Source organism: Corvus moneduloides, chromosome 5 (genome assembly GCF_009650955.1).
Source record: "Corvus moneduloides isolate bCorMon1 chromosome 5, bCorMon1.pri, whole genome shotgun sequence".
Classification (NCBI taxonomy): Eukaryota; Metazoa; Chordata; class Aves; order Passeriformes; family Corvidae; genus Corvus; species Corvus moneduloides.
Window position 1 is genome coordinate 15,526,653 of NC_045480.1, and position 21,832 is coordinate 15,548,484.

At 38.7% G+C, this 21,832-nt stretch overlaps 1 protein-coding gene across 14 annotated transcripts in view; it reads right to left on the reverse strand.

Moving 5' to 3' along the window:
* The window catches only part of LDB2 (LIM domain binding 2), a 369,436-nt gene that overhangs the window by 28,202 nt on the left and 319,402 nt on the right, over positions 1–21,832 (reverse strand). For all 14 annotated transcript variants that reach the window (XM_032109227.1, XM_032109225.1, XM_032109226.1 and 11 more), the window contains 2 exons: positions 19,073–19,195; positions 17,367–17,450 (listed from right to left, as the gene is read on the reverse strand). In XM_032109227.1, coding sequence (XP_031965118.1) covers positions 17,367–17,450; positions 19,073–19,195 — 207 coding nt within the window. The remainder of the gene's footprint in view (positions 1–17,366; positions 17,451–19,072; positions 19,196–21,832) is intronic.

Consider the following 21,832-nt stretch of genomic DNA (forward strand, 5'->3'; position numbering starts at 1 on the left):
TAGACTCCAGAGTAAGTTATATTAAGTTCCATAACCTTCCTCACTTCTAAAAATGGTAAATGAAAAAAGCAAATCTCTGAGGTCTATGAAGTGACATCATTCTTTCTTGCCTCTGCTGGCTGCAGGTTTGTAAGCACCCAGATTTTTGTTTTCATAGCTTTCTGAAACAATTTTATTTTTCCAAATCTATTTCAACACACAGCCCCATGTGCCTACTATCTTTTCCCCTTCTGATATTTGGTTCAGCAGATGGTGCAAATGAACTGGCATATACAGTATTTGCTTAATCCTATGCTCATCTGAATTGCTGTTTTGAGACTAATGCAGATGCTTTATTCTTGTGAATTGTCTGCATTATGTCCTTGCCCATATTGTTTGATTTATCTTGTTCTTCCTGAGTGGGTTCATTCTGGGAGGTGCTGCTGAAGAATCATACAACTTGAAGTGTCCCTTAGTTATCTCCAGTGAAAGGTGGAAACTCTTGCTAAGAAATTTTCTGAAGTTTATGAAATGGCACCAGGTATAAAGCACAGCCAGAGACAGAGAGTCCCAATAATTAAAAAGATTCTGATATTGAATGGGAAAGTATGAGATAATTATGGCATGAGTCAATTGATCAAGACATGAGGATAAATTAGTCTGCAGAAACCACTGACCAGCAAAGCTTTAGCAGGAATATGCTCTTTCAGATTGCTTGTTTTGAAGCTTTTAATTAGTTTTGCAGACTGCAAAAGAACTCTAGTCTGGGTATTCTGGGAAGCAATATGGTATGTGCACCACCAAGTGAACATTTAGGGTGTGGAAAACATAAAAAATTATGGCGATATTTTTATGTTCACTAAGTATGCCCCAGTGTCCCCAACCCTTCATTAATCTGTGGCTAAGTGGAGAAATGAGTTAAACTTTTCTTCTGAAAAGACTGCAAGTATTTGTATCCAACCTGTGATTGAATGGTCCGTAATAAGTTGAATAAACTGCTACTTGGGAAAAATCTTAGTTCAGAGACATGGTACTCATTGACTATTTTCTCCTTCTTCTCCCCCTCTCCTGGAAAGCAAGGCCAGAAGCAATCATGTGGAAGGTTTAGGAAGGGACAGGATCCAAAGGAGCTACACTAAGGCTACTGTTTCTTAGGTGGCAATGCCAGCTTAAGCAGCACCGTACTGTCCCACTGCTGTGCAAGCACTGCTATTTGTGTGGCTGTACAGCAAAACAGCTGGGGGAAGAGATCTGTCCAAGAAATAACTAAGGAAACAGGCATCATGTGGGCAGAAATGTGTGGCTGAAACTAGTGATGTGGGGCAAATGCTGCTTAAGAAACTGTACAGATGGACAATCCACGTGTGGGTTTCTGAAAGCAATTGGAGAAAGTTTTCTGCTTGGTGATAGACAAAGGCATTTTTGGGATTGTGTTCTGAGCCAGATTCTTGCTAGCATCTTTAAGGAAAGCTATCTTATTTTAGCTCTTATTACTGCTGATTATCTCTGCTCCCCAGAAAGGGTCATTCTGGCACAGAGGATGATGTTACTGTGGAGGCTTGTGACTCTCAGGTCCAGACTTGGAAGAGCTCTTGGGGATCACCCTTACACATCCATGAGTAAGATGACATAACAGCTGAGTACCAAATCTCTTTGGCCAGTAGCCAAGAGAGATGACAATAAAAGAACCCCTACATTTAGTTCTATATTACATTTAAATTACTTTTTATCTGTGTATGACTCTTTTAGTTTTCCCAGTAGCCAAGTATGGTGAAGAGAAAGTGTCATTTAGACCAAGAATTTTCCTGATGGAAGTAAAAATAATGGTCATTTAACTGTCAGGCTGAGCTAGAGCAGTTTTTCTGCCTATTGTTATAGAAGCTGTCCTCTGATCCTGGCAGAGTAGCAACATTGGGTATTCACCTTCATCTAGGGTTTGGTATTAGAGTACCATGTAAAGTACTAGGGACATGCAAAAATACCATGGTTGTTCAGCCATTTAAAATTCCAGAGAGTGTATCAGAGTATTCCCTGAGCTTTGATACTCTACAACCTCGTATTCTGTATTCAGAATTTAACACACCACTGGGTTCATGCCACGATAGAGAGAGGCTGCACCTGGGCATAGATAAGGTTAAATCTGTACTTTTCATGGCTTTACTTTTCATGCATGTTAAAAATGTGTAACCTCAGGTTTCCCCCATACTTCTTTAGTACCAAGAAGGCAAATTAAAACAAGCTGGCCATGGCGGAGCATAGGCATATCTGAGGGTACACAAGCTTCTCCCCCAGTCACTGGGTTTTACTGTGTGCACAATGCTGCATCCATTCCAGAGAGGATCAATCCCTATGCCAATTCCACTGACCAGTGGAGTAACAGATTTGCATAGCCCCTTACATCTGATAGAGAAAAGTCTATCTTCTGGGAACGACCACGCCCAAACATCGTTTTGGGGGGAATTCCTGGAACCTTCCCTAAGGAATAAAGGTCAGCTTGTGTGCCAGGGTGGGCAGCACCCAGCCAACTGCCAGCCCCATTGAGCACTGGGGCAGCAGGCAGGGCCACAGTGCTGCCTCACTCCACCTGCACAGCAGGTCCCTTAGCCAGGAAGGCCACTGTGGGTTTGTTACAAGATGTGTAAGAGGCCTAAATCAAAAATTCAGAGAAGAACCTATATTACAAATACGCCCTACCATTTTATGTGGGAAGAACAAGCAACACTCTCTGCTGGTCACAGAAGAAGAAATATATTTGCATGGTCTCTAGGCAAGAGTTTGAGCCACCTAACAGCCTAGCTGTAAAAAGAAGCACTATCTTTTTCCCCTGTTATTGACTACAAATAGCCCAAGGTCACCAATAAGCAAAATGAAGGCTCAAAATACCAACTCCATGTGCAGGCTTGAAACAAAAGTTAAAATTATATCAAATCAACAATTACTCATTCCCACGGTGTTCCACCTGCCCTCATTAGGTTAAAAAGAACAAATGTCAGAGATAACATTCAGGAAAAAGGTGTTCTTCTGATAAGGAAAATAGCTTTGTAGCAGTTCCTTTGGGGGGAAATAAATAGTCTTCCTTCCCTCCTTTTAAAAACAGACCAGCTGATCTATTACTAGATTTGTACAAAGTTTTGCACAATAATGTCCTTAAACTGCTGTGTCTTGGTAAAAAGAAACATCATAAGGTCCCAAGATTATTAACTCAGTGATTTCCAGATAAGACTTACAGTTTACATGTACAAATATCTTCCTAATTGCTAGTACTGCAAACTCTTGCTTGGAGTTTGAAAATCAAGCTGTGTTCCTTCTGTTTCATGTATCAACGCTGCACTCGGCCCTTGACAATGCTGTTGTGAAATGTGACTCAGAAGGGAAGAACACCTCTAATCTGTGCAAGCTGCCTGACTTTGCAGCACAAACAGAAGATATCAAAAGGTAAATTCTTACTTTACTCAGACAGACATGCAAAGACCAGAGGTATTCAGGAAGCAGCTGGTTTTGGTTTGGGTTTTTGTTTGTTTTGTTTTGTTTTGTTTTTTCTGTTTTTAGCCCCATTTTGTGCACCTAGATACACATTTCCAAGTGTTATAGGTTCTCCATGGCATTCAGGAGTTGTCCTCACATCCTGGAATGTGTTCTGCTATGTACCAGTTGGTCACTTTGCTGCTTGGCTGCCACATGCCTGCCTTCAGTCCAAGCAGCAGGCCTCTTCCAGAGAGACAAGTTTCTTTCACTAATAGAAGTGTATATGGGAGTGGAGTAAAAAGAGACTGCCATTTCTCCTGTTAGCTGACAGTGAAAATTGTTATTACCTACTGTGATCCCAGTACACAGGAGAACAACAGCAGCATTTTCCTGTGACAGAAATAAAAGATGCACACAAGCGTGTGTTTCTGTTAACACAGAAAAAATAGCTGAATGAAATTGTGATAATGATATCAGGAAAAAAATTAGGAGAGCTGGTCTTAAAGCTCATTTTTGATCAGTGACCTCAGCTGTAGCACTAAATCAAACACCAGAAAAAAAGGCATCCCAAAGTACCTACATTTAAGCATTCAACTCCAAGAGTATAAGCCACGGAAGTGCTGTGTTTCACCAACCTAGGTTGAGGTGTGCGTCGTACATACTCAAACAATTCAGAATTCACAAAACATCGTGTTTAAGACCGTTAAGACATAGCAACTCTAGTAAACGAAATGTGCCAGCACAGTTCTCTGGCAGTGAGGCCAACTGGCAGAGAATGTCCTGCCTTCATAAAGTTAAGCCTTCTTATGCACCAAGACAGGAGACTACATACAAATTCCCTTCCAACGGTGGACTATCATGCCAACTCTTGAATTGAGGAATTCTCTAAAAGTCAGCAAATTAGGCAGGAACAGCTCTAAAAGAGTATAGACAGTTCATTCAGATACCCAAGAACACCACTAGACGCTGTTTAACATACAAAGATGAACACAACCTGAGGGTCTTGAAAAGGCAAATGAACTCTAAGTCTGACATGGCTTAAGCACACGAAAGTACAAGTTGTGTATACAGAAGAGAAACCACTAGCATCTTCACTCCAACCTGCCGTTCACTGTTCAATTAAAAAGATGAATCCTGAGGGCAGACTGAAGAAGGTAAGTCCTTGTTTTTATTCAGCCATGCTCTCCAGCAGCCAGAACAATCTGACTCCTTTTTTGACCCAGGGAGCCATGCCTTCCTGGTTGCATCATGGCCCAGCCTCAATAGGTTGCTCACAGCACCCACTATTTTTTTTTAGCCTGTTCGTGGTGTATGTACACATGAGGCTTTCAACTCCCTCAGGTTAAGTAGCATGTTGGCCCATATGTCAAGAATTTAGGGCAAGGGTTCTAGAATACCAGATAAAGCCAGGCATCGCCTCCCATCTCTCGTGCTTTGCTGTACGAATAAACAACATAGTGGCCAGCTGAAACCAGGATGGCACAGATGCCTGTGGTGTCCCAAGCACCGAAATCCAAAAAGATAAGCCTCTAGATGAAGGCTGCAGTGAAGCCACTGTGTCCGACTGTGGCTTTATGTCCTTGTAAGTATCCTTAGCTCCTCAGCTGTGCAATGGACATAATGGCTTTTATAACAATATTGCTAGAATGAAAAAAATAAAATGCAAAAACATTAGATATTACGATGATGGCAGTGCAGGTAGATCTAGATTTTCAGAGTCCACAGAAAATGAGAAGGCATAACAAAATTCATTATATGAAATGGTTTTACTATGCTAGAACTTTCAGGCACATTTTCAATGATGACATGGGCATATACTTTAGTAAATGTACACAGACATACTTTTTTCCCCTCTTCATAATTATTTCTATTTTATAATAGTGGCAAGAGGCTGCAGGCAATGCATTTTCTTGTATTTTTTGGATGGCTGAAGTCATCTGATTTTCCTGATGCTATGCAATTTATTCAAGGTGTTTAAGACTGATAACCAACCATAGATGCACTCCCTAGGCTTTCCCATTGCTGCAGTAACATGCTGCCTAAAATGGCCAACAAATATAAGGGTGTTTTTCTTCAGCTGAATTGACAAAACCACAAAATTTTATATCAATATAAAAATATCTATATGATAAGCAAAAAACAAAAAAAGTCATCACAAATTAACCCCTTTGGGGTTTTGTTTAAGTTTTTTGAGTGCTTCCAAGTAGAAAGTTGAATTGTTCATCACCAAAAGCGTTTTCCGTACAGTCACAATTCCTATGATATACCAGATTCACACAGCCTTATTAATTAAAACACAGAAAGCTGAGTGTCATTAAATGGATGATTCTAACAGCCCTTGCAGATAGGAATAAAGTAGCTAATGAGATCTGCCCATATTGCCTTATTCCTAAGGCACAGACCACCTTTAAGCTAGACTGCAATGACAAAGGGTTGTTTCCATCTTCGTATACATCACCTTCCATGATTACACATATAGATGAATAGCTTTTTGGACTGCATCTCTAACTGTCCTCAGACACTGTTTCAAGAATTCAATTCTGGCTTTACTAGTAGGAAGTTGAGCAAAGATGAACTGTATTAATTGTTTGGAAAGGCATATGTTTATGTACCTAAAAGAAATGAGCGTGAGCAAAATGTAAGCAGATCACCTTTTAAAAGCTTTGTCGAAGCAAGCTTGAAGAATATTAAATGCATATACTTCTTTAAGTTTTTCTCATTTTGACCTGATTTTTTTTATAACTTGGTATAATTCCACTGAAATCAACAACCCTCTTGTAGCTGATATCCTTTGAAGTTCTTTCTAATCTAATTTTTGTTCAGAAAGAAACTAAGAAAGAAAAAGAACAAAACTTTGAACAATGAAATCAAACACTGGAAGTTAAAAATGTAAGCTCCCTTTAGGTTTGCTTGAGAATATAAATTAGGGGCAAAAGCTGGCATGATACATCCATCTTGAGAAGTACTAAGCAGCCACAACTTCTACTTACACAAAGGCATTATCAAGGACCAGTAACAGCTTTCATAGCAGGTATCAAAAAAAGCTGCTTTCCTCTTTAATTTCATTTAAAGGAAAAGGCGAGAAAAAAGCCTAAAATATCATTCCAAACCAATCAGCATTTAAAAAGTATGTTTTATATTTTGACCCTTTCAATGATTTCTCTGGTTTTCTTTGCTCTTTAAGGAAGTGGTCTTTAGCAGAATTTGATGCAAGAAATGTGGAAGGACAGTGTAAGCAGAAAAGTGAGAGCACCTCATAGACAGCATCCTTCTCAAGTCCCCTGGAGGGCTGCAGTGCTTTGGTTTATGTGGGTAGATTTTGCTTCTGCTGCTTTTCCCCTTGCTTCATGTATTTCTAATCCCTGCTCTAGTAGTCAGTGAAAAAGACAGTTCTTGAAGCCTCTGTGGTGGGTTTTTTGGTCTATAACGGAGGCAGCCTTTTCCCTTTAAACAGGGTTTGTACTCAGAAGAGCCTTGAGAACTGCTTGGCTATTTCCTTGTGTTCTCAGCAGAAGTGAGAGACCAGAGGCTTTTGGAGCAAACCTTGGAGGTCAGACCATGACAGTGTCCACATGTCCTTTGCTGCTGTGATTAATCTGATGGTGTTCACACCTTGTATTTCTACAGGTAATGAAATATGTAACTGCCACAGGAGAAGCTTCGCACCCACTTATGTCACTCTGGAGAAAGGTCACTGCTTTCCAAGATGTTATTCTAGTTTGCTTAAGTGTGTGATGGAAAGCAGAAGTTTTCCCTATCATTTATTATAGCAACAGAAAGCTTACTTATGTAGTAAAGTGGCCCACAGTAGGAATCTAAATATTAAAATAAGACTACAGGAATCAACATATCCTTATATTAAACTAGAAAGAATTCAAAGAAACTGAGAAATAAAGAGACCAGATGGTCTTCATAATACAATTAGACACCAAGAAGGTGCCCAAAAGAAACAAAAAGTATCATGAATATTATATTTGGTGATAACATTGAAAGACTTCAAGAACATATGTTTTGTTCTGAATCATTTATCATTCTCCTTACACTGTTAACTATCATAATGGCCAAGCTGTATTTCATGTTCTGTTTCTTACCACAATTATTTTAGTAAAATTAATTCATTTTTAAAATTACATTGTTCAAGGGCACTTAGCAATAGAATATATGATATACTCTCCTTTGTATGGCTGAACATCTCATCTCACACACTGCTGAAGAAAATCAGTAAGGCATCCAAGGATACGCTAGAATACCACCATGATGCTGGGATAGTAATAAAATACAGACTTGCTATTAAATAGACTATAATATTTCAAATGATACCATAGCTCTAATATACCTCGTCAAAAGCTAATCACTGAAAAGGTCTGGTGTGGTGTTTAGAAGATGGAAATTTACTTCCTTCCTTTGCATATCACTATTAAAAGATTATTCCATTTTATATTTCATTACTTGGATTGGAAAGTCTCTAGAAAGAAACCTCTGCCTTCTTGTAGATATGGGACCTACATTCCATTGTGGTATGCAGCAGTAATACTGAAAGGCTGGACTAGCAAAGTACTAGAATGAGACAAGGTCTGCTCTAGAGTACTGTGATCCCTGCCTAATCACCAATAACATTTTGTTAGACAGTGATTGTGTTTAATTTGAAGGCTTTGGTCCAGCATGATCAAGTCCAATCCTGCTTTATAAAAGAAATGCTATGAAATCATAGCTAGGGAATACAGCTGTGGAGTTTTTTTCATGTGACTCATACTTACTTTATGTAAAACCATCTTATCTTGGATAGAAATGGTGCACAGTCCTTTAATTAAATCAGCTCTAAGTTTTGCCTGAATGATTAATAAAATGAGAAAATTCTCTGTCTTGCTATGAAAGCGCTATTTTTTTTGTATTCCTTCCTTCTTTTCTTTGCTTAAATTTCTTCAAATCAGATCCCCAAGTTGATATTTATTCCTTTGGGCTCACCTAAAAACTATAATCTGTGGTTAATCAAGCTAATTTTCTTTTGTCACAAAACTCAAAAAGAAAAGAAAACCAAAAAAGCAATAAAAATAACCATTTGTTGTTCCTGTTCATGAAGCATGACATTTTCATGGCTAAAACTGCCTAAAGGAATAGAGAAATTAATTTCAATAAATTGGATTTTATGTGTATAAAATACCTCTGAACAAATGAAAATGACGAGATGACATTTGGATCAAAGGAGATATACCCATTGACTCTAATGGATGTTGAACTGGATCTTCGATTAACAAACTGCCTTATTATGAGTAATCGTGAGGCAGCAACACCAAGTAGAAAAGGTAACAAAGCACAGGATTAAGGAAGCAATTCAGAGTAGGGAGGAATATTTAACACAGCAGAATTTTTTAGCTGTGCAGAACACAACACTAGAAATTACACAATATTTGTGTCAATTCTCAATGTCTTCTGCCTCCACTCTGCTCACAAGCCTTATGTGGACATCAGTACAGGTCTGGTTCAGCACCTTTGCGGATTGGTGCTGCCTATGAATTCTCCACATTACATCCCATGGGTCTACCTGAAGACACAAAACCACAAAATCATGGGCTTCCATTTATGAAACACAAAATCATGGGTTTCCATTTATGAAATTGATACATCTGTTCATATTCCCTTTAATATCAACAGAAGGTATGCTTAGAAATCAAAAGGAATGCACTGATCTACACATTAATGTAGGACACCAATATTCATAAATGTGTGCATACAGCAAGGAAAACGTTTACTGAAGTTTTCCAGTAGGAGAATAATGACAAATAATTGCAAAGGTAGTGAACAGTATGGTTCAAAGGACACCTACAGAAACGGGTGTTCTGTTTAGATTGATATGTAAGTGTATACAGATAGAATTTTCTTTTTCACTCAGAAGTAGTGCAAAAAATCAACCTTGTCTCTTTATGCTTATTTTGTTTTCAATTCAAGTTTTGTAAATTATGATAATCTGTTCTGAGCAACTACCTACTCTAAATTCTACTGCTGAAAATCAGTAGTCACTCTAGTGAAATGAACACATTCAGAGCGGTGTGAAACAATAATAGGTCAGATACAATCAATATAATGTTCCAGATCCAGAAGAATGAAACAGAAATTTACAGCTTCATGGAATCCTACTTAGACTGTAGGATTCCCCAGCTCTTTCTTGTCTTCTTCTATCAGTGTTGCCAAATTTGGAGACGAGGTCCAGCTTTGACAGATGCCAGCTTATAAAAATCCATACTGCTGCTCTGTTCTCTGCCCAGCACAAGTATCACTTGGGGAGCTATTAAGAATGGTCATAATTTAGGTGAAAAGGATTAGATTAGTTCTTTCATAAGATCAGTCGCCTGACCTGGCTCCAACAGTGCTTGCACCAGTACAAGGGAGGTGACCACAAGACAAATTTAGCTTTCTCTGTGCCAGTCTCTAACCCAGACTAATAGTCTCTAAACTATTTTACTGCTTAGAGTCAGATTTTGGTATTTAGGGGTTCTGTCATGAATATAAAATGGAGAGGTTACAGATGAAAAAATGGAAGTATATGGACTAAAAGTGACAAAGTGGGTGGGTATCCTCCATAAACACAACAATCAGGGCATCAACCAGAAAGATAAAGGCTTTTAAGAAACATCCTAGACGTAGGATCAAACTCAATAGCCCAGAGAAAACTTTCTATTAAAAAGTCAAATTTCAGCTTGAGATGCATCAAAGAAGATCTCTCCAGCAGTGATGGGCAAACAGTAATGTTGTTTTACGTATAGAAAGAGCGGCAGGGGAAGGGAAAGAAAGGGGATAAGCAGGCTAACAAGTAAAGTTAACTATGTATAGAAAATTACTTTACAAGGTTATACGAGCTAGTTGCTTGTGATATCCCAATTGATATGAAATTATCTTTATGAAGGTTAAAAACATGAGTGGGTAGGCTACAGGATTCCCTTTCTAAATGAAAAGCAAATCTTAGAGTTGCATAAGCTTTCCACAATAAATAGTTTAGGTTCTAAACCAACTCCTTCCAAGAACAAAGATTTGAACCACCAGCTTTGCATTAAAGCCTATTTCTTGACCTCTTTGGAGCACTCACTCCTCCCTGCATAAAAATTCATGCCAAATAGTGATGGATATTCAATATTAAACAACTAATTAAAATTTTTGCTGTTTTCATTGCTTTGAACAAGAAGCTGGTTTGGGCATTTTCAGGTCTTCATACAAACTGTACCTCTGCAGGTCTCATTCCTAAACTTAATTAACAATTATTATTATTTATGACTGTACTGCATACTAGTCCAAGCTTTAAATTGGTCTTCTAAAAAGAGAGCCTGTGGCTGTGTTCTTGGACTTTTTTTTCTTCATCTTTTTTCTTTTCTGAAATAACGTTATTAGTTCAAATCTTGTAGCTTGTTTTTATATAACTAGTGCTTTGTCTTTGTCTTCCTTTTTCTCCCTTTTACCCTTCTGACATTTTTAATTTTAAACTGCTCCAACCTAACTTCATTCTGATTTCTTACTCATAGATGCTTCAAGGACTCACATTACTGATTATCATCCTTCCATTCTCATTAGTCCAGACCTTAATTTTATTTCAAAGGTCATATGGTCTGTATGTCCAGTGAGCACAGCAACTGCTTGTCTTCATACACACACATCATTCTCCTTAACTGATACTCATGAGCCTGGTAGTGCACTTTATGTGAAAACTGGCCATTACCATCTCCAGAATACTGGCAAAGCTGCCATTTCTGCTAAAATCCCAATTTGTACTCTGATCTCTGTAGTCTCTTGTTCTCTATTCCCATTCCCCACTTCTCACTGACTTCTGAAATTTCTAATATTCACAAACACTAAAATCTGTTTCTGAGTCATTAGGAGCAGAAGAGGACACTAATGCACCAGCTTACTGTACTCTCCAGTCTGGTTTAAAATTGCCATCTGATTTTTTTTAAATGCTTTTGGGTTTGCTCCATCCTTTTTTGTTCCTCATGTGCTGCAATTTTCCCATTTGTTTTAGCAAAATACTTAGAAATCAAGGGATGAAAAGCACACCAGTATTATTTCTAACACTATGAATATTATCTTTCCAATCCATGTCCTAGCCAGGGGTTGCTTCAGATTCCATCTTTGCTTTAGAAAATTTCTAAGTCGGTGCTTAATTCTCTACCTGTCCCATCTTCTGCAACTCTCCCATCCCTGTTCTCTCTGATATTTCATGCTTATGATGAATTAACTCCTGATATAAGGATTCTGTGATGTTCTGTCTTTATTAAAAAAGTGAAAAGCTAACATTTGACTGTATGAGCTTTTGCAAAGAACACATTTCTTCTCATTTATTATTCTGAAAGTAACATATAACTATCCCTAAAGCATTAGATACATAAAAGAGAGGAACAGAAACCACTGTGATCATTACTAAAATAAATGCTAAGAAATTACATTACCAGAAAACCTTGGCAGAATCAGCTAATTATAGTTGGCACAGATAGATTATGGATAGCCAGCTACAGTAATCTGAATCCTTCTGTGAGAACCCTCTGGTTTTGACTGTATTTTCCTGTGAAGAGCTACCCCAAGCTGGATTTGTTTAGATTGAAAAATTCCATTATTTATAGGAACTAAGACTACAAAATATTGTGTCTGCTTTCAACATCTATGGTACAGAGGATTCTTTAAAATTTTGGCAGCTTTCTTATAAAAGTCACCAAAATGATTAAATGACCCAAACCGCCTCCTTTGAGTGCTTGAGAACCCTTAATAGAACTTCTCATTCACATCCAGTAGGACACAGCATCTGAACACATCTGTCTCCCTAGCACCCCCCATTCAGTGCACAGCACAAAGCTAATGAAGTTCCTCTGTGCAGGGCTTCACTCGTAGTTACTGAAGACATGGAAACATAGCAGAAGCAGGGGGCTGCAGAACAAGAAAGGATAGGCTTTGGAGTAGCCCAGTGCTGCTGTAACAAACTGCCCTTGTTCCCAAGCTGTACTCAGTCATGGAAAAAGAATTTTCACTAGTGTGTTTCCAGAAACACCATCTACTTTTTCAAATACATAGCCAGCCTTAGACAACAGACTGCTTCCAACAGCAATAGTTTTGTTGTTAGTACATGGGGCAAGATAAAATCCCAAGTGCTCTGCAAAATGAGGCCCTTGCTTTCTCAGAATGGCCACCTCCCACTAGCTGTCCCCTCAGACTGCCCCAGTGCCCAGCCATGTGCCTTAGCCCCACACGTGTGCATTGGAATAACAATGCCTCCTTAGCTGGTAGGAGCCATGCAGCCATTAAGGTTTGCAGCTGAGATGAAATCAGAGAGTCATTTAGGTTGGGAAACACCTCTAACATCATCGAATTCAACCACCAACCCAGCACTGCAAGGCTGTCACTAAACCATGTCCCATAGTGCCGCCTCCACAGGTCTTTTAAATACCTCCAGGAATTGTGAATCCACCACTTCCCTAGGTAGCAGAATGATGCTGGGGAAGAACTGACAAGAAAATGAGTAGCACTGAAGCACTTGCTACAGAGTGAGGGCTAGTCATCCCATGCACTGCATGCAGTGGGGAGTCTGTGGGAAACGCACTGCCTGATGATGTAGTTCAATGACGATGACACAATGTAACTCATAAAGGGAAATGAGTTCATATTGCATGCATGACTCTAAATATAGCATTTATTTTCCCCCAAGCACCTGACATTGCGTCCTTAACATGTATGCATGTAAACTTTCTCCTTCTTCACTGAAGATACACCAACAGCTGTAAAATAATGACTAGATAGATGCCACGTACTGTTATGGATTAGGAGCAAAATAGCTCCAAAATTATTTGAGCTCATATCTTTCCCATGCTTGAAACCATATTTAGAAAATAAAATTTCCCTGCACATTAAAGGAAGCTGTTGCATGTGTGTCTATTTTGCATGTGCAAAAGAAAATTTTGTGTACACAGTGGGTATACATACAAATAGCTTTTGATTACAATGTAAGTAGTGCCTTTAGAAAATTGTGTCCAATTAAATAATTCTCATTATCCTCCTAGCAGAAGAAATCCAAAAGTGTCTAGCGAGGAACTAAATTAGTGAAAGTGAGGACTCAGAAAATATTGTCCTCTGTGTAGCAATAGTGACACCTTGTTATTGTCTTATATAGAAAACAAACAAATTGGATAATTTGTAGCTCAGATAAGCAAGCCCTGGTTAATAGAGTCATACAGGATGTAAGGGGAAATGGGAGTGCGCATTCCCCTGCCTAGATACCTCTCCTGACGCGCTCTGCCATGCTAACTCTAACTTTGCAAGGGGCAGATGCAGATTTAGCTCCACTAACATCAATAAACTGGCTACCAGAGCCAGTGTGGGGAGGATGCAACAGATACATGTGGGGAAGAGCTCTAAGAAATCACTCCAGCCCAGCCTGTGAAAGAAAGCAGAGAAAAATTTTGAAAACCAGCTGGGCAAGATGCTACCATATTTCAAGGCTCAGGCCAGGTAATTCTGTCTAACTGACAGTAGGGGCTGACCTTTTAATAGTGTCAGAAATTTTAAGAGAATGAATCATTTTATAGATGGCAGCAAGAAATATCTGAGCTCCAAATTTTGAAGAGTGCAGCTAGTATAGAGGTATTGTTTTTAGAGTACATTCAAATCCATTATGCATTGAAGCTATAAATAAAATAGCTCAGCAATTAAAAAATTGTGTAGAAAAAAAAGAAGGTAATGTGGGGAGTAAATTATTGTAGCTTGGTGGAAACTGTTCTTCTCAATGTTATCTTCGCCTTCAAACTCTGTACAGGACTCCTGTTTGTTCCTGGACTCATACTGACTGAGACTAGGTCTTGGCCTTATTATCTGGTAGTTCATAATATCTACTACTTGATGACTTGATAAGAAATTACATTTTAAAAAGCTTGATATTAATTTAAAACCTACAAGATTTTGCTCATTATTTCTGAGACAGCCTATTCAACTCCTAGTCAGCAGCTACAGCAAAGTATGCTGACCCCATTGATGAGGTAATCAATTATGCTGGAACAAAACAAACTCATAACTAGCAAGAAAGGAAGCCTATGATCTTACACAGAGCCAGAGAAAACAGAGAGAAAGACCATTTGGCAATTGACATAGGACAAAACATTTCATTTCCAGGTTCCAAGAAGATATATTTTAAATTTATATTAAATATGATTTACAAAATCAATGTTCTTCTATGCTGGACAGTTTTACTTGTAGTGAATGAAGACAAATCAGGGCACACATCCAAAGCTGTGGCTTTACAAGCATGTGGCACTCAGGAATGGAGGTTTACATGCCAGCAACTGCAATTATCCCAGCTAGCAATGATTTAGCATTCTGTGATGTCTAGAGCCCAAAAAACACAGGCTATGCTTTTATATCACAACTATCTGAAATCCAGGTTTAAATTCTTCCTTTAAAGAAACTGCAGCACAGCTTGCTGCTGTGTGCACTTTGGAGAAAAAAAATGATTAATTCCGCCCATCAGTGAAGTTTTTGCTCATGAGTATCACAAGCCTTTGCTGTGTGCAGCAGAAAAAAAAGAAATAATTTTTATGCTTAGTTTCTGATCCTTATTCAAAACCATGCAACAGTGCTAATTACTAAACACTGGGAAGACTGAATAAAATATTATAAAATGCTGACTTAAAAACCAACAAAACAGAACACCTTAAACCTAAGTACATTTACATTATTTTAGTGCATGATTTTTAGTGGATGAGCTCAGAAAAGATTTTCATGTTAAAATAAACAGAGGAAAGTAACTGGAAAAGAAACAAATCAAAATGGAAATACACCATGTAATACAAGCTGCCATGATGAACCGAGCATCTGAAAAAAAGAGCAGAATGATCAATCCCTCACCACAAGAAAAAGAGACATGTAAAGATTGGCTTGAGAAAAAAAAGATTTCCTCTTGGAATCACCACAGCAGGAGCCAGAGGAAGCTTTGCACCCAGAGACCTAATGTCATCTGTTAAGCTAACAAAACTAGTTTGGAAGAAGAAAAGAATTAAGACTTCATCTTTTCATCCCCTTCCACTTCACTGCTCATCTCCCTAGTGCTTATCTTGATCCCAGTTTTCTTTTTCTGGGTTTTTTTTCCTCCCTCTCCCTCTCCCTCTCCCTCTCCCTCTCCCTCTCCCTCTCCCTCTTCCTTTCTTGCTTTTTTTTTTTTTGATGCTGACAGAGGGAGCAGCATGGGTGCCTGATGCCAGCTGCCTCCTAACTGGAACCCTGCCTTTGTCATTTCCAGTGTCACATTGAGCAATCACAGACTATTCCAGAGAGGACCCAGAAGGGGTCAGTGACAGAGGTAGTGCTGGGAATTCCACCTGACCCTTGGGGCCCCGTGGAGGCTGCAGAGTCCCGCGGCTGCTGAGGGGCAGCCCAAGCGCACGACGCTGCGTCCCATCACGCTCAGGGGATCAAACACCCCACAAGGGGGTCAGTGTCTGGTGCCACTGCACAGTTTGCAAAGAAACCACGGAAACAGCCTACCTAAGTCAGACACTTTCTGCCCAGTTTGCCACAAGGAATTTCGCTAGGACATGCTCTAGGATGCCCTGCCACAAAACAATGACAGTGTGGCTGTAGGGTTGCCAAAGCACAAGAGCTGCTCTCTGTACCAAATCACGGACTAAACTAACCACGAGAATACAATGTGCATTACACAGACATGTTAACCTTACATTTACACATGGAAAAATCCTAATGAAATGTATTATTCCTCTGAGGTTTTATGCCATATTCTTTCAGTTACAATAGACCAGACCTGCCCTGCACAACTCAGGCTATAATTTGAACAGTAATTTTTACATTAACACCACATAAGCAACAATCAGCAATGGTTTATGCTATTGGGAGAGTAAATACAACTACAAGCTATCTATAAACTGTAGGGATATAGTGAGAGAGATCTCATCACTTGTCTCGGTTCTGCACCCTGTCTCCCCTGGAGTTCAAAACATTCTGGGGACAGGACTCCATCCATCCATAAGGAAGGTATTACAAGGCTCATAGAACTGAATGAAGTACAGCTAAATTACAGACTTAGGTATAGCTCTTCATTAGGCTGAAAATAACTACATTTTATAGTGTTCATTTTATCTTTTAAAAGTGCCTTGAATAATTACTCACACAATTAAAAGGAATAAAACCAGATACTCTTGCCCAAGTTGGCTTGGTGTATCATTGAGCAATTTCCTAGAAACAGGAAAAATCTGAATTTGAAGCTTGAAATATGAACTCTACAAATCTGTATTTCTGTGTATGTATTGTAAGCCCACACCAGGGAATACTTTCAAAAATAAAAATAAACATCTAAACTTTGAATGCACTTTAGGGGTCAAAAAGCAATGGAAACAAATGCATTATTTAATCGTAAAAACCGCACTCAATTCAGTGCAAGGCTAAGGAGGAAGCTCAGGCTCCCAGAGGCATGTGAAGTGAGGACTGCTTTGAGGGACTGCTGCAAACAGGGCTGGAGCTGAGCTTTCCCTCAGCTCTGCCTCTGCCTGGAAGAGGTGGCAAGGTTGAAAGCCTGGAGAAGACAGGCAGCTTTTAATAAGAATTAGCTGCCATTTTCTCAGGCACAGTGAAACAGAGAAGAAAAATATTGGGAACTTCTTGCTTACAATAAAATAAAGGCATTACTCAAAACTGAGAAGAAAGACTGTTAAAAAGAGGGGCTACTCACACAAGGCTTGGAGTGAATGATAAAATTCTTAGCTTTTTTAATAGCCTATTGTTATCAGCTACATCCCTACTACGGTGTCTTTGTTTTTCCTTCACCCTCATTAAGGGTTAGGTCAATTTCTTACCTGAGTGACACAGGCTCTGCTCTCATTACCTTGACTCAAAGCCAACAGTACCTTTTAAAAAATGCTCACAATAATCATCAGCTATGGAATGCTTACCCTGAGGTAGTTGAGGGTGAAGTTTGTCAGACCCATTCGAGTGATGTTTTTGGACAGCTGCTCCAGCACCTGAGGGTCTTGTGCCTAAACAACAAAGGAAAAAAGAATTTTCACTTTGCTTTTCATTGGTTTGTTTTTGGTTTTTTTCTGTGTGTTTAGTGGAGTGTAGGAAGGGTTCCCTGAAAAGCAGTGCCACTGCTATGGAAAAATTACACATTGATGCTAAATTTATGTAATAAGCTGGAGTTCCATATGCATAGGAAAATGTAAAGCAGTATTGGAGCAGACTAAAGACTGTTCTCTAGTATGTTCCTTTGATCCCTGCCCATCCATTCAAAAGATAGACCTAAGAGGTCTGGTCATAAAAGTGAGCATGGCCCCACCATGCTCACTTGCTCAGGAAGCAAAGAGCTTCCTGAGGGGTTGCAGTACACTTTGAGCCTTCTATTTGTTGGCTGGGGTCCCAGGACATTAGACAGAAAAAGGCAGGAATAAGAAACTTATCATTTTCTTTTTGTGGAAAGAGACTGCAGCAGAAAGACCTCATCAAGTATATGACATTAAGCACAGTCTGGAGAACCCTTCTAATCTAAGTTATTTTGCCAGAATTAAACAGCGAAAAATGCAAGTATAGTGCTTCCCTGACCCTAGCCAGGATCTTTACCTGTGAGACCAGCCTCCTCTTTAAAATGAGATTAATCTTGTTACAAAATTAATACCTGCTGGTTGCTGTCTAACCTGCTTCGACTCTGAATTGTAGAAGTCCCCTAAATACATAATGTTGATCATGGCCATCCTCATTGTCCCTTAATGGGATACTGTTGAAGAGTCCAGTTGATTAGTCCCCTAAAACAGCAGATAATGCTGGGACAGAAATGGTGGGGCAGGTTTTCACAGGTGTTTTCTTCAGGCTTGTAATAGCACTTTGAAAAAAGGTCCAGGTTGCTTAAGCGATTTAAAATCCCTCACTATGAATATATCTTTATCTATAGATATCTAAGTAACTTGATATTAAAATATAGGAATATCTTTGGGTCTGTGTTCTTACCCTTTATAAAACCATAGTCCTGCACCTGATTTTGTATATTGGGGCATTACTAGCAGGAATGGTTCTATGGTGAAGAAATGAAAGTGTTAATAAAAGCATGTTCTTTGTTTCTCCACAATTTACCTTCTTATATTTTGACTTTAACTTGTAGAATATTTAATATTTTAATGTTTCATTGAGTGTGTTTTCATCCAATAACAAAAGAAAGTCATGAAATGTGGAACAAAAAGAAGGTCTGGATTAAAATTCTAATGGTTTCTAAGTAAATATATGGCAATTTCTTATCTTACGTCTATGCAAGGGTAACATCAGTTTCTTCATTTAAAGCTTAAATATCATTCGTACCTACAACGATGAAAATTCACAGACTTAGGTGTAGTTCATATCAATAAGAAGAGATTTTGGACCCAAATCATACAGACCACCAAGTGGGATTAAAAAGAAAATTACATGCTAAAACAGAATGAAAACATAGCAACAGTGGCAATAATAGAGCACTGAGAAACAAGGGAGTGATGAAAGAACTTGTAAATAGACGTAATTGCAGGCAAACCAAAATATTTATAGTTAATTGCCTTGGGTGTGAAATTTGCTGGAGCTCTTCATAAACCTAATCTCATCTCTTTGCATTAGGTCAAATGAATAAAGGATTACTTACATGCATGGCTAGAATGCTGCGTGGGACTAATTCTCTGTATTGTCTAATAGTAAAGTGCCATGTTTTTATTCTCATAAGATCATCAAAAGTAAACTCCAAGATAAGACGTCCTTCTGTGCATACCTAGAACACATAAAATGCATGAAATAAATTCCCAGGAATTTTGTTTTCAATGGTATTGTATCATCGATTAAACAACATTCAAAAATATCAGAGCAGTATTCTGTTGTACATCTCTGCTAGATTAATTGTTTTTTGTCCTCTTGGGGAGAAAGAATGAATGTGGGAAAATTACTTCATAGGCCTTACCTCAGAGACAGTAACTTATAATGCTATAGATTTTATAGCATTTTACAAACATAGAATATTGTGCACTTAATCTTGTTTATTGCATCAATTCTCTTTGCCTCATAGTTTGCTACTGCTAATTAATGACTGAACCTCACAGTGGTGGTGGCTGTGGTGCAACTGAGTGCACTCGATGGCAAGTTGCTGAACTAGTCATTCCCAACCTGTTTTAGACTGCCCTTTCCTTTCTACAGCTTGGCATATAAACCTTTCTTTCATGTCCAGTTGGAATAGGCAATGCCCTGAATGCCTGGGGCCAAACCTGGGTTTTTTCACTAATTTTCTCCTTGTCTTTTCCAAGTGTCCTTGTCTTTTCCAAACACTTTGTCCTGTTTGGTTTGTTTTTTGTGGTTTTGTTTTTTGGTTGGTTTTTTTTTTCATTTCTTATCTAGTTTTATTAATCCCCCCTTCCAAGGAAAGCCAGATTGGTACCCATCATGGAGCTCTATTTTCCTCACAGGTTTGAGACTGAGGGGAGCAGAGGAGAGCCAGGACAATGAAGCTACTTCCACCAAAAGTGGCTCACACAGTTTTGTGAGGAATCTTCTGTCTAAGAAAGGACAGAAGACATGGGAGGAATAAATGCAGCAAGTGGGTACTAGCTAAAATGAAAAATAAAATAAATTACTGGGGACTTTTAAACGACTCTTCACAATTTTATGTGGAAAAAGTACATGGTTGTGGTCTTCTTTAAGGTGAAAAATACAAGCCCAGCATGATATCTTGACTGGGGGCACTGTGGAGTATTGAAAATGATGTCTGATTTGAAAACTGATCATCACTGTTGATTTTTTTTTTAAAATTGGATATTTAGACTTACAACCCCTGTTCACAGTAAGCTTGCAAGTGCAGGGTACAGAGATATTGTGGAAACAGGGTGTAATGGCTTTCAAAAGAAAGGGTTTCTACAACTTTAATTTTAATACAGCTAGTATTTGATTGAAAAATAACCACCCCAGATTCAGCTGAGTCTGTTGAGCCTTTTTACAAGCTCCAACTCAGACTTGGCGAGCTCTCACTTGGTCAATGTGTGGCTTTTCTGGTTAACAGTTCACTTTAATGCCCTTACAGTTTTTCTTCCTTATTGTTTCTGCAAAAATACATAGGTAATTTTAACAGGCATACTATATAGACAATTTCCTGTAGACCTGTGAAGGAGAATCTTGCAACAGGTTCTCATCTGCCCTTTTCAACACACCTTAGTGATGCCTTCAGATGTTTAATGTGCCTTATGTTTCACCCTTATTTTGATTTTCACATCACCTGCACTATGATGAGAAATTACACAAGGGTACACATGCATACACATAAGGATTCACAGAAGAAAAATATTTTATATTAATGTTACTGTGTCGAGACCGAAGATCCTGGTTACTGACCAGTTAATGTGAAAACATTTCAGGTTTAAAATAATTTTTTATAATAAGACCTGTGGCTTCTCAAATGTTTCTTCTCTTAAGCTCACATCGCCAAAGCTCTTAGCAGATTTTAGGCACTGGCATTAACAAATTTTAATAGAAAAACTTAAACACATTCCTCATATTACAGTGGTAAAGATTTATACATCTTATAAAGGAATTTAATTTCCTTATGTAAAGTAGAATTTTACAAATTGCTTTTAATCAATAAAATTGGCACAGTTCTTATTTTAAAAGGGCTATTTTTTTTCCTGAAAGCTGCTTTTTACACAGAATCCAAAAAATCAAAAGGGTCTTCAATTAAGAAAACATTTTCTGTTGTGCTGAATTCATGTTACCGTACTGTGAGCTCTGACATTTTGTTTCTGTGGTAACCAAAATCAGCTGATTAGTTGGCATGGCAACAGAAAAGATGTAATCCCAGCAGACACACTCTAATCAATGCCCCCAGCACAGATGGTCTCCGGAGGATCAACAAGAAAGAGGCTGGCAGGCATTCAGTGTATCACGTGGTTGCTCTAGACTAGGCCAGGAAAAAACTAAAAAAGAACATTTCTCAAACTAACCAATAGATTTTTAACCCCTTCACTGCACTTATTAATTGTAGGGATTTCAGCTGCTTATGCCTATGAAAACCAACTTTGGTCCTGTGCCTTATTGCTCACAATCTCATTCTCCCAACACTGGGCATCTTTATAAGTGCTCCCCCTTTATTAACTACCATTTCTCAAACATGAGTTGTTGCTTGAAAAGAAATCTAAAGCTTATACAAATCTGGGCAATGTCTGGTATTATTAGTAAGGATTAAAATCGCTGAGTTTCAAGGGCTTCACCAATACAATCCAGCTGATGGCTGCACTGTTGGGAGCAGGAAGAGAGCAGTGAGCACATGGGGTGCCCACTGCTTTAGTGGTCAAGGCAATGCCCACCTCTGCCATTCTACTGGGAAACAAACATTGATAAGTGTAGAAAAACAATTTGCCTACACATAAAG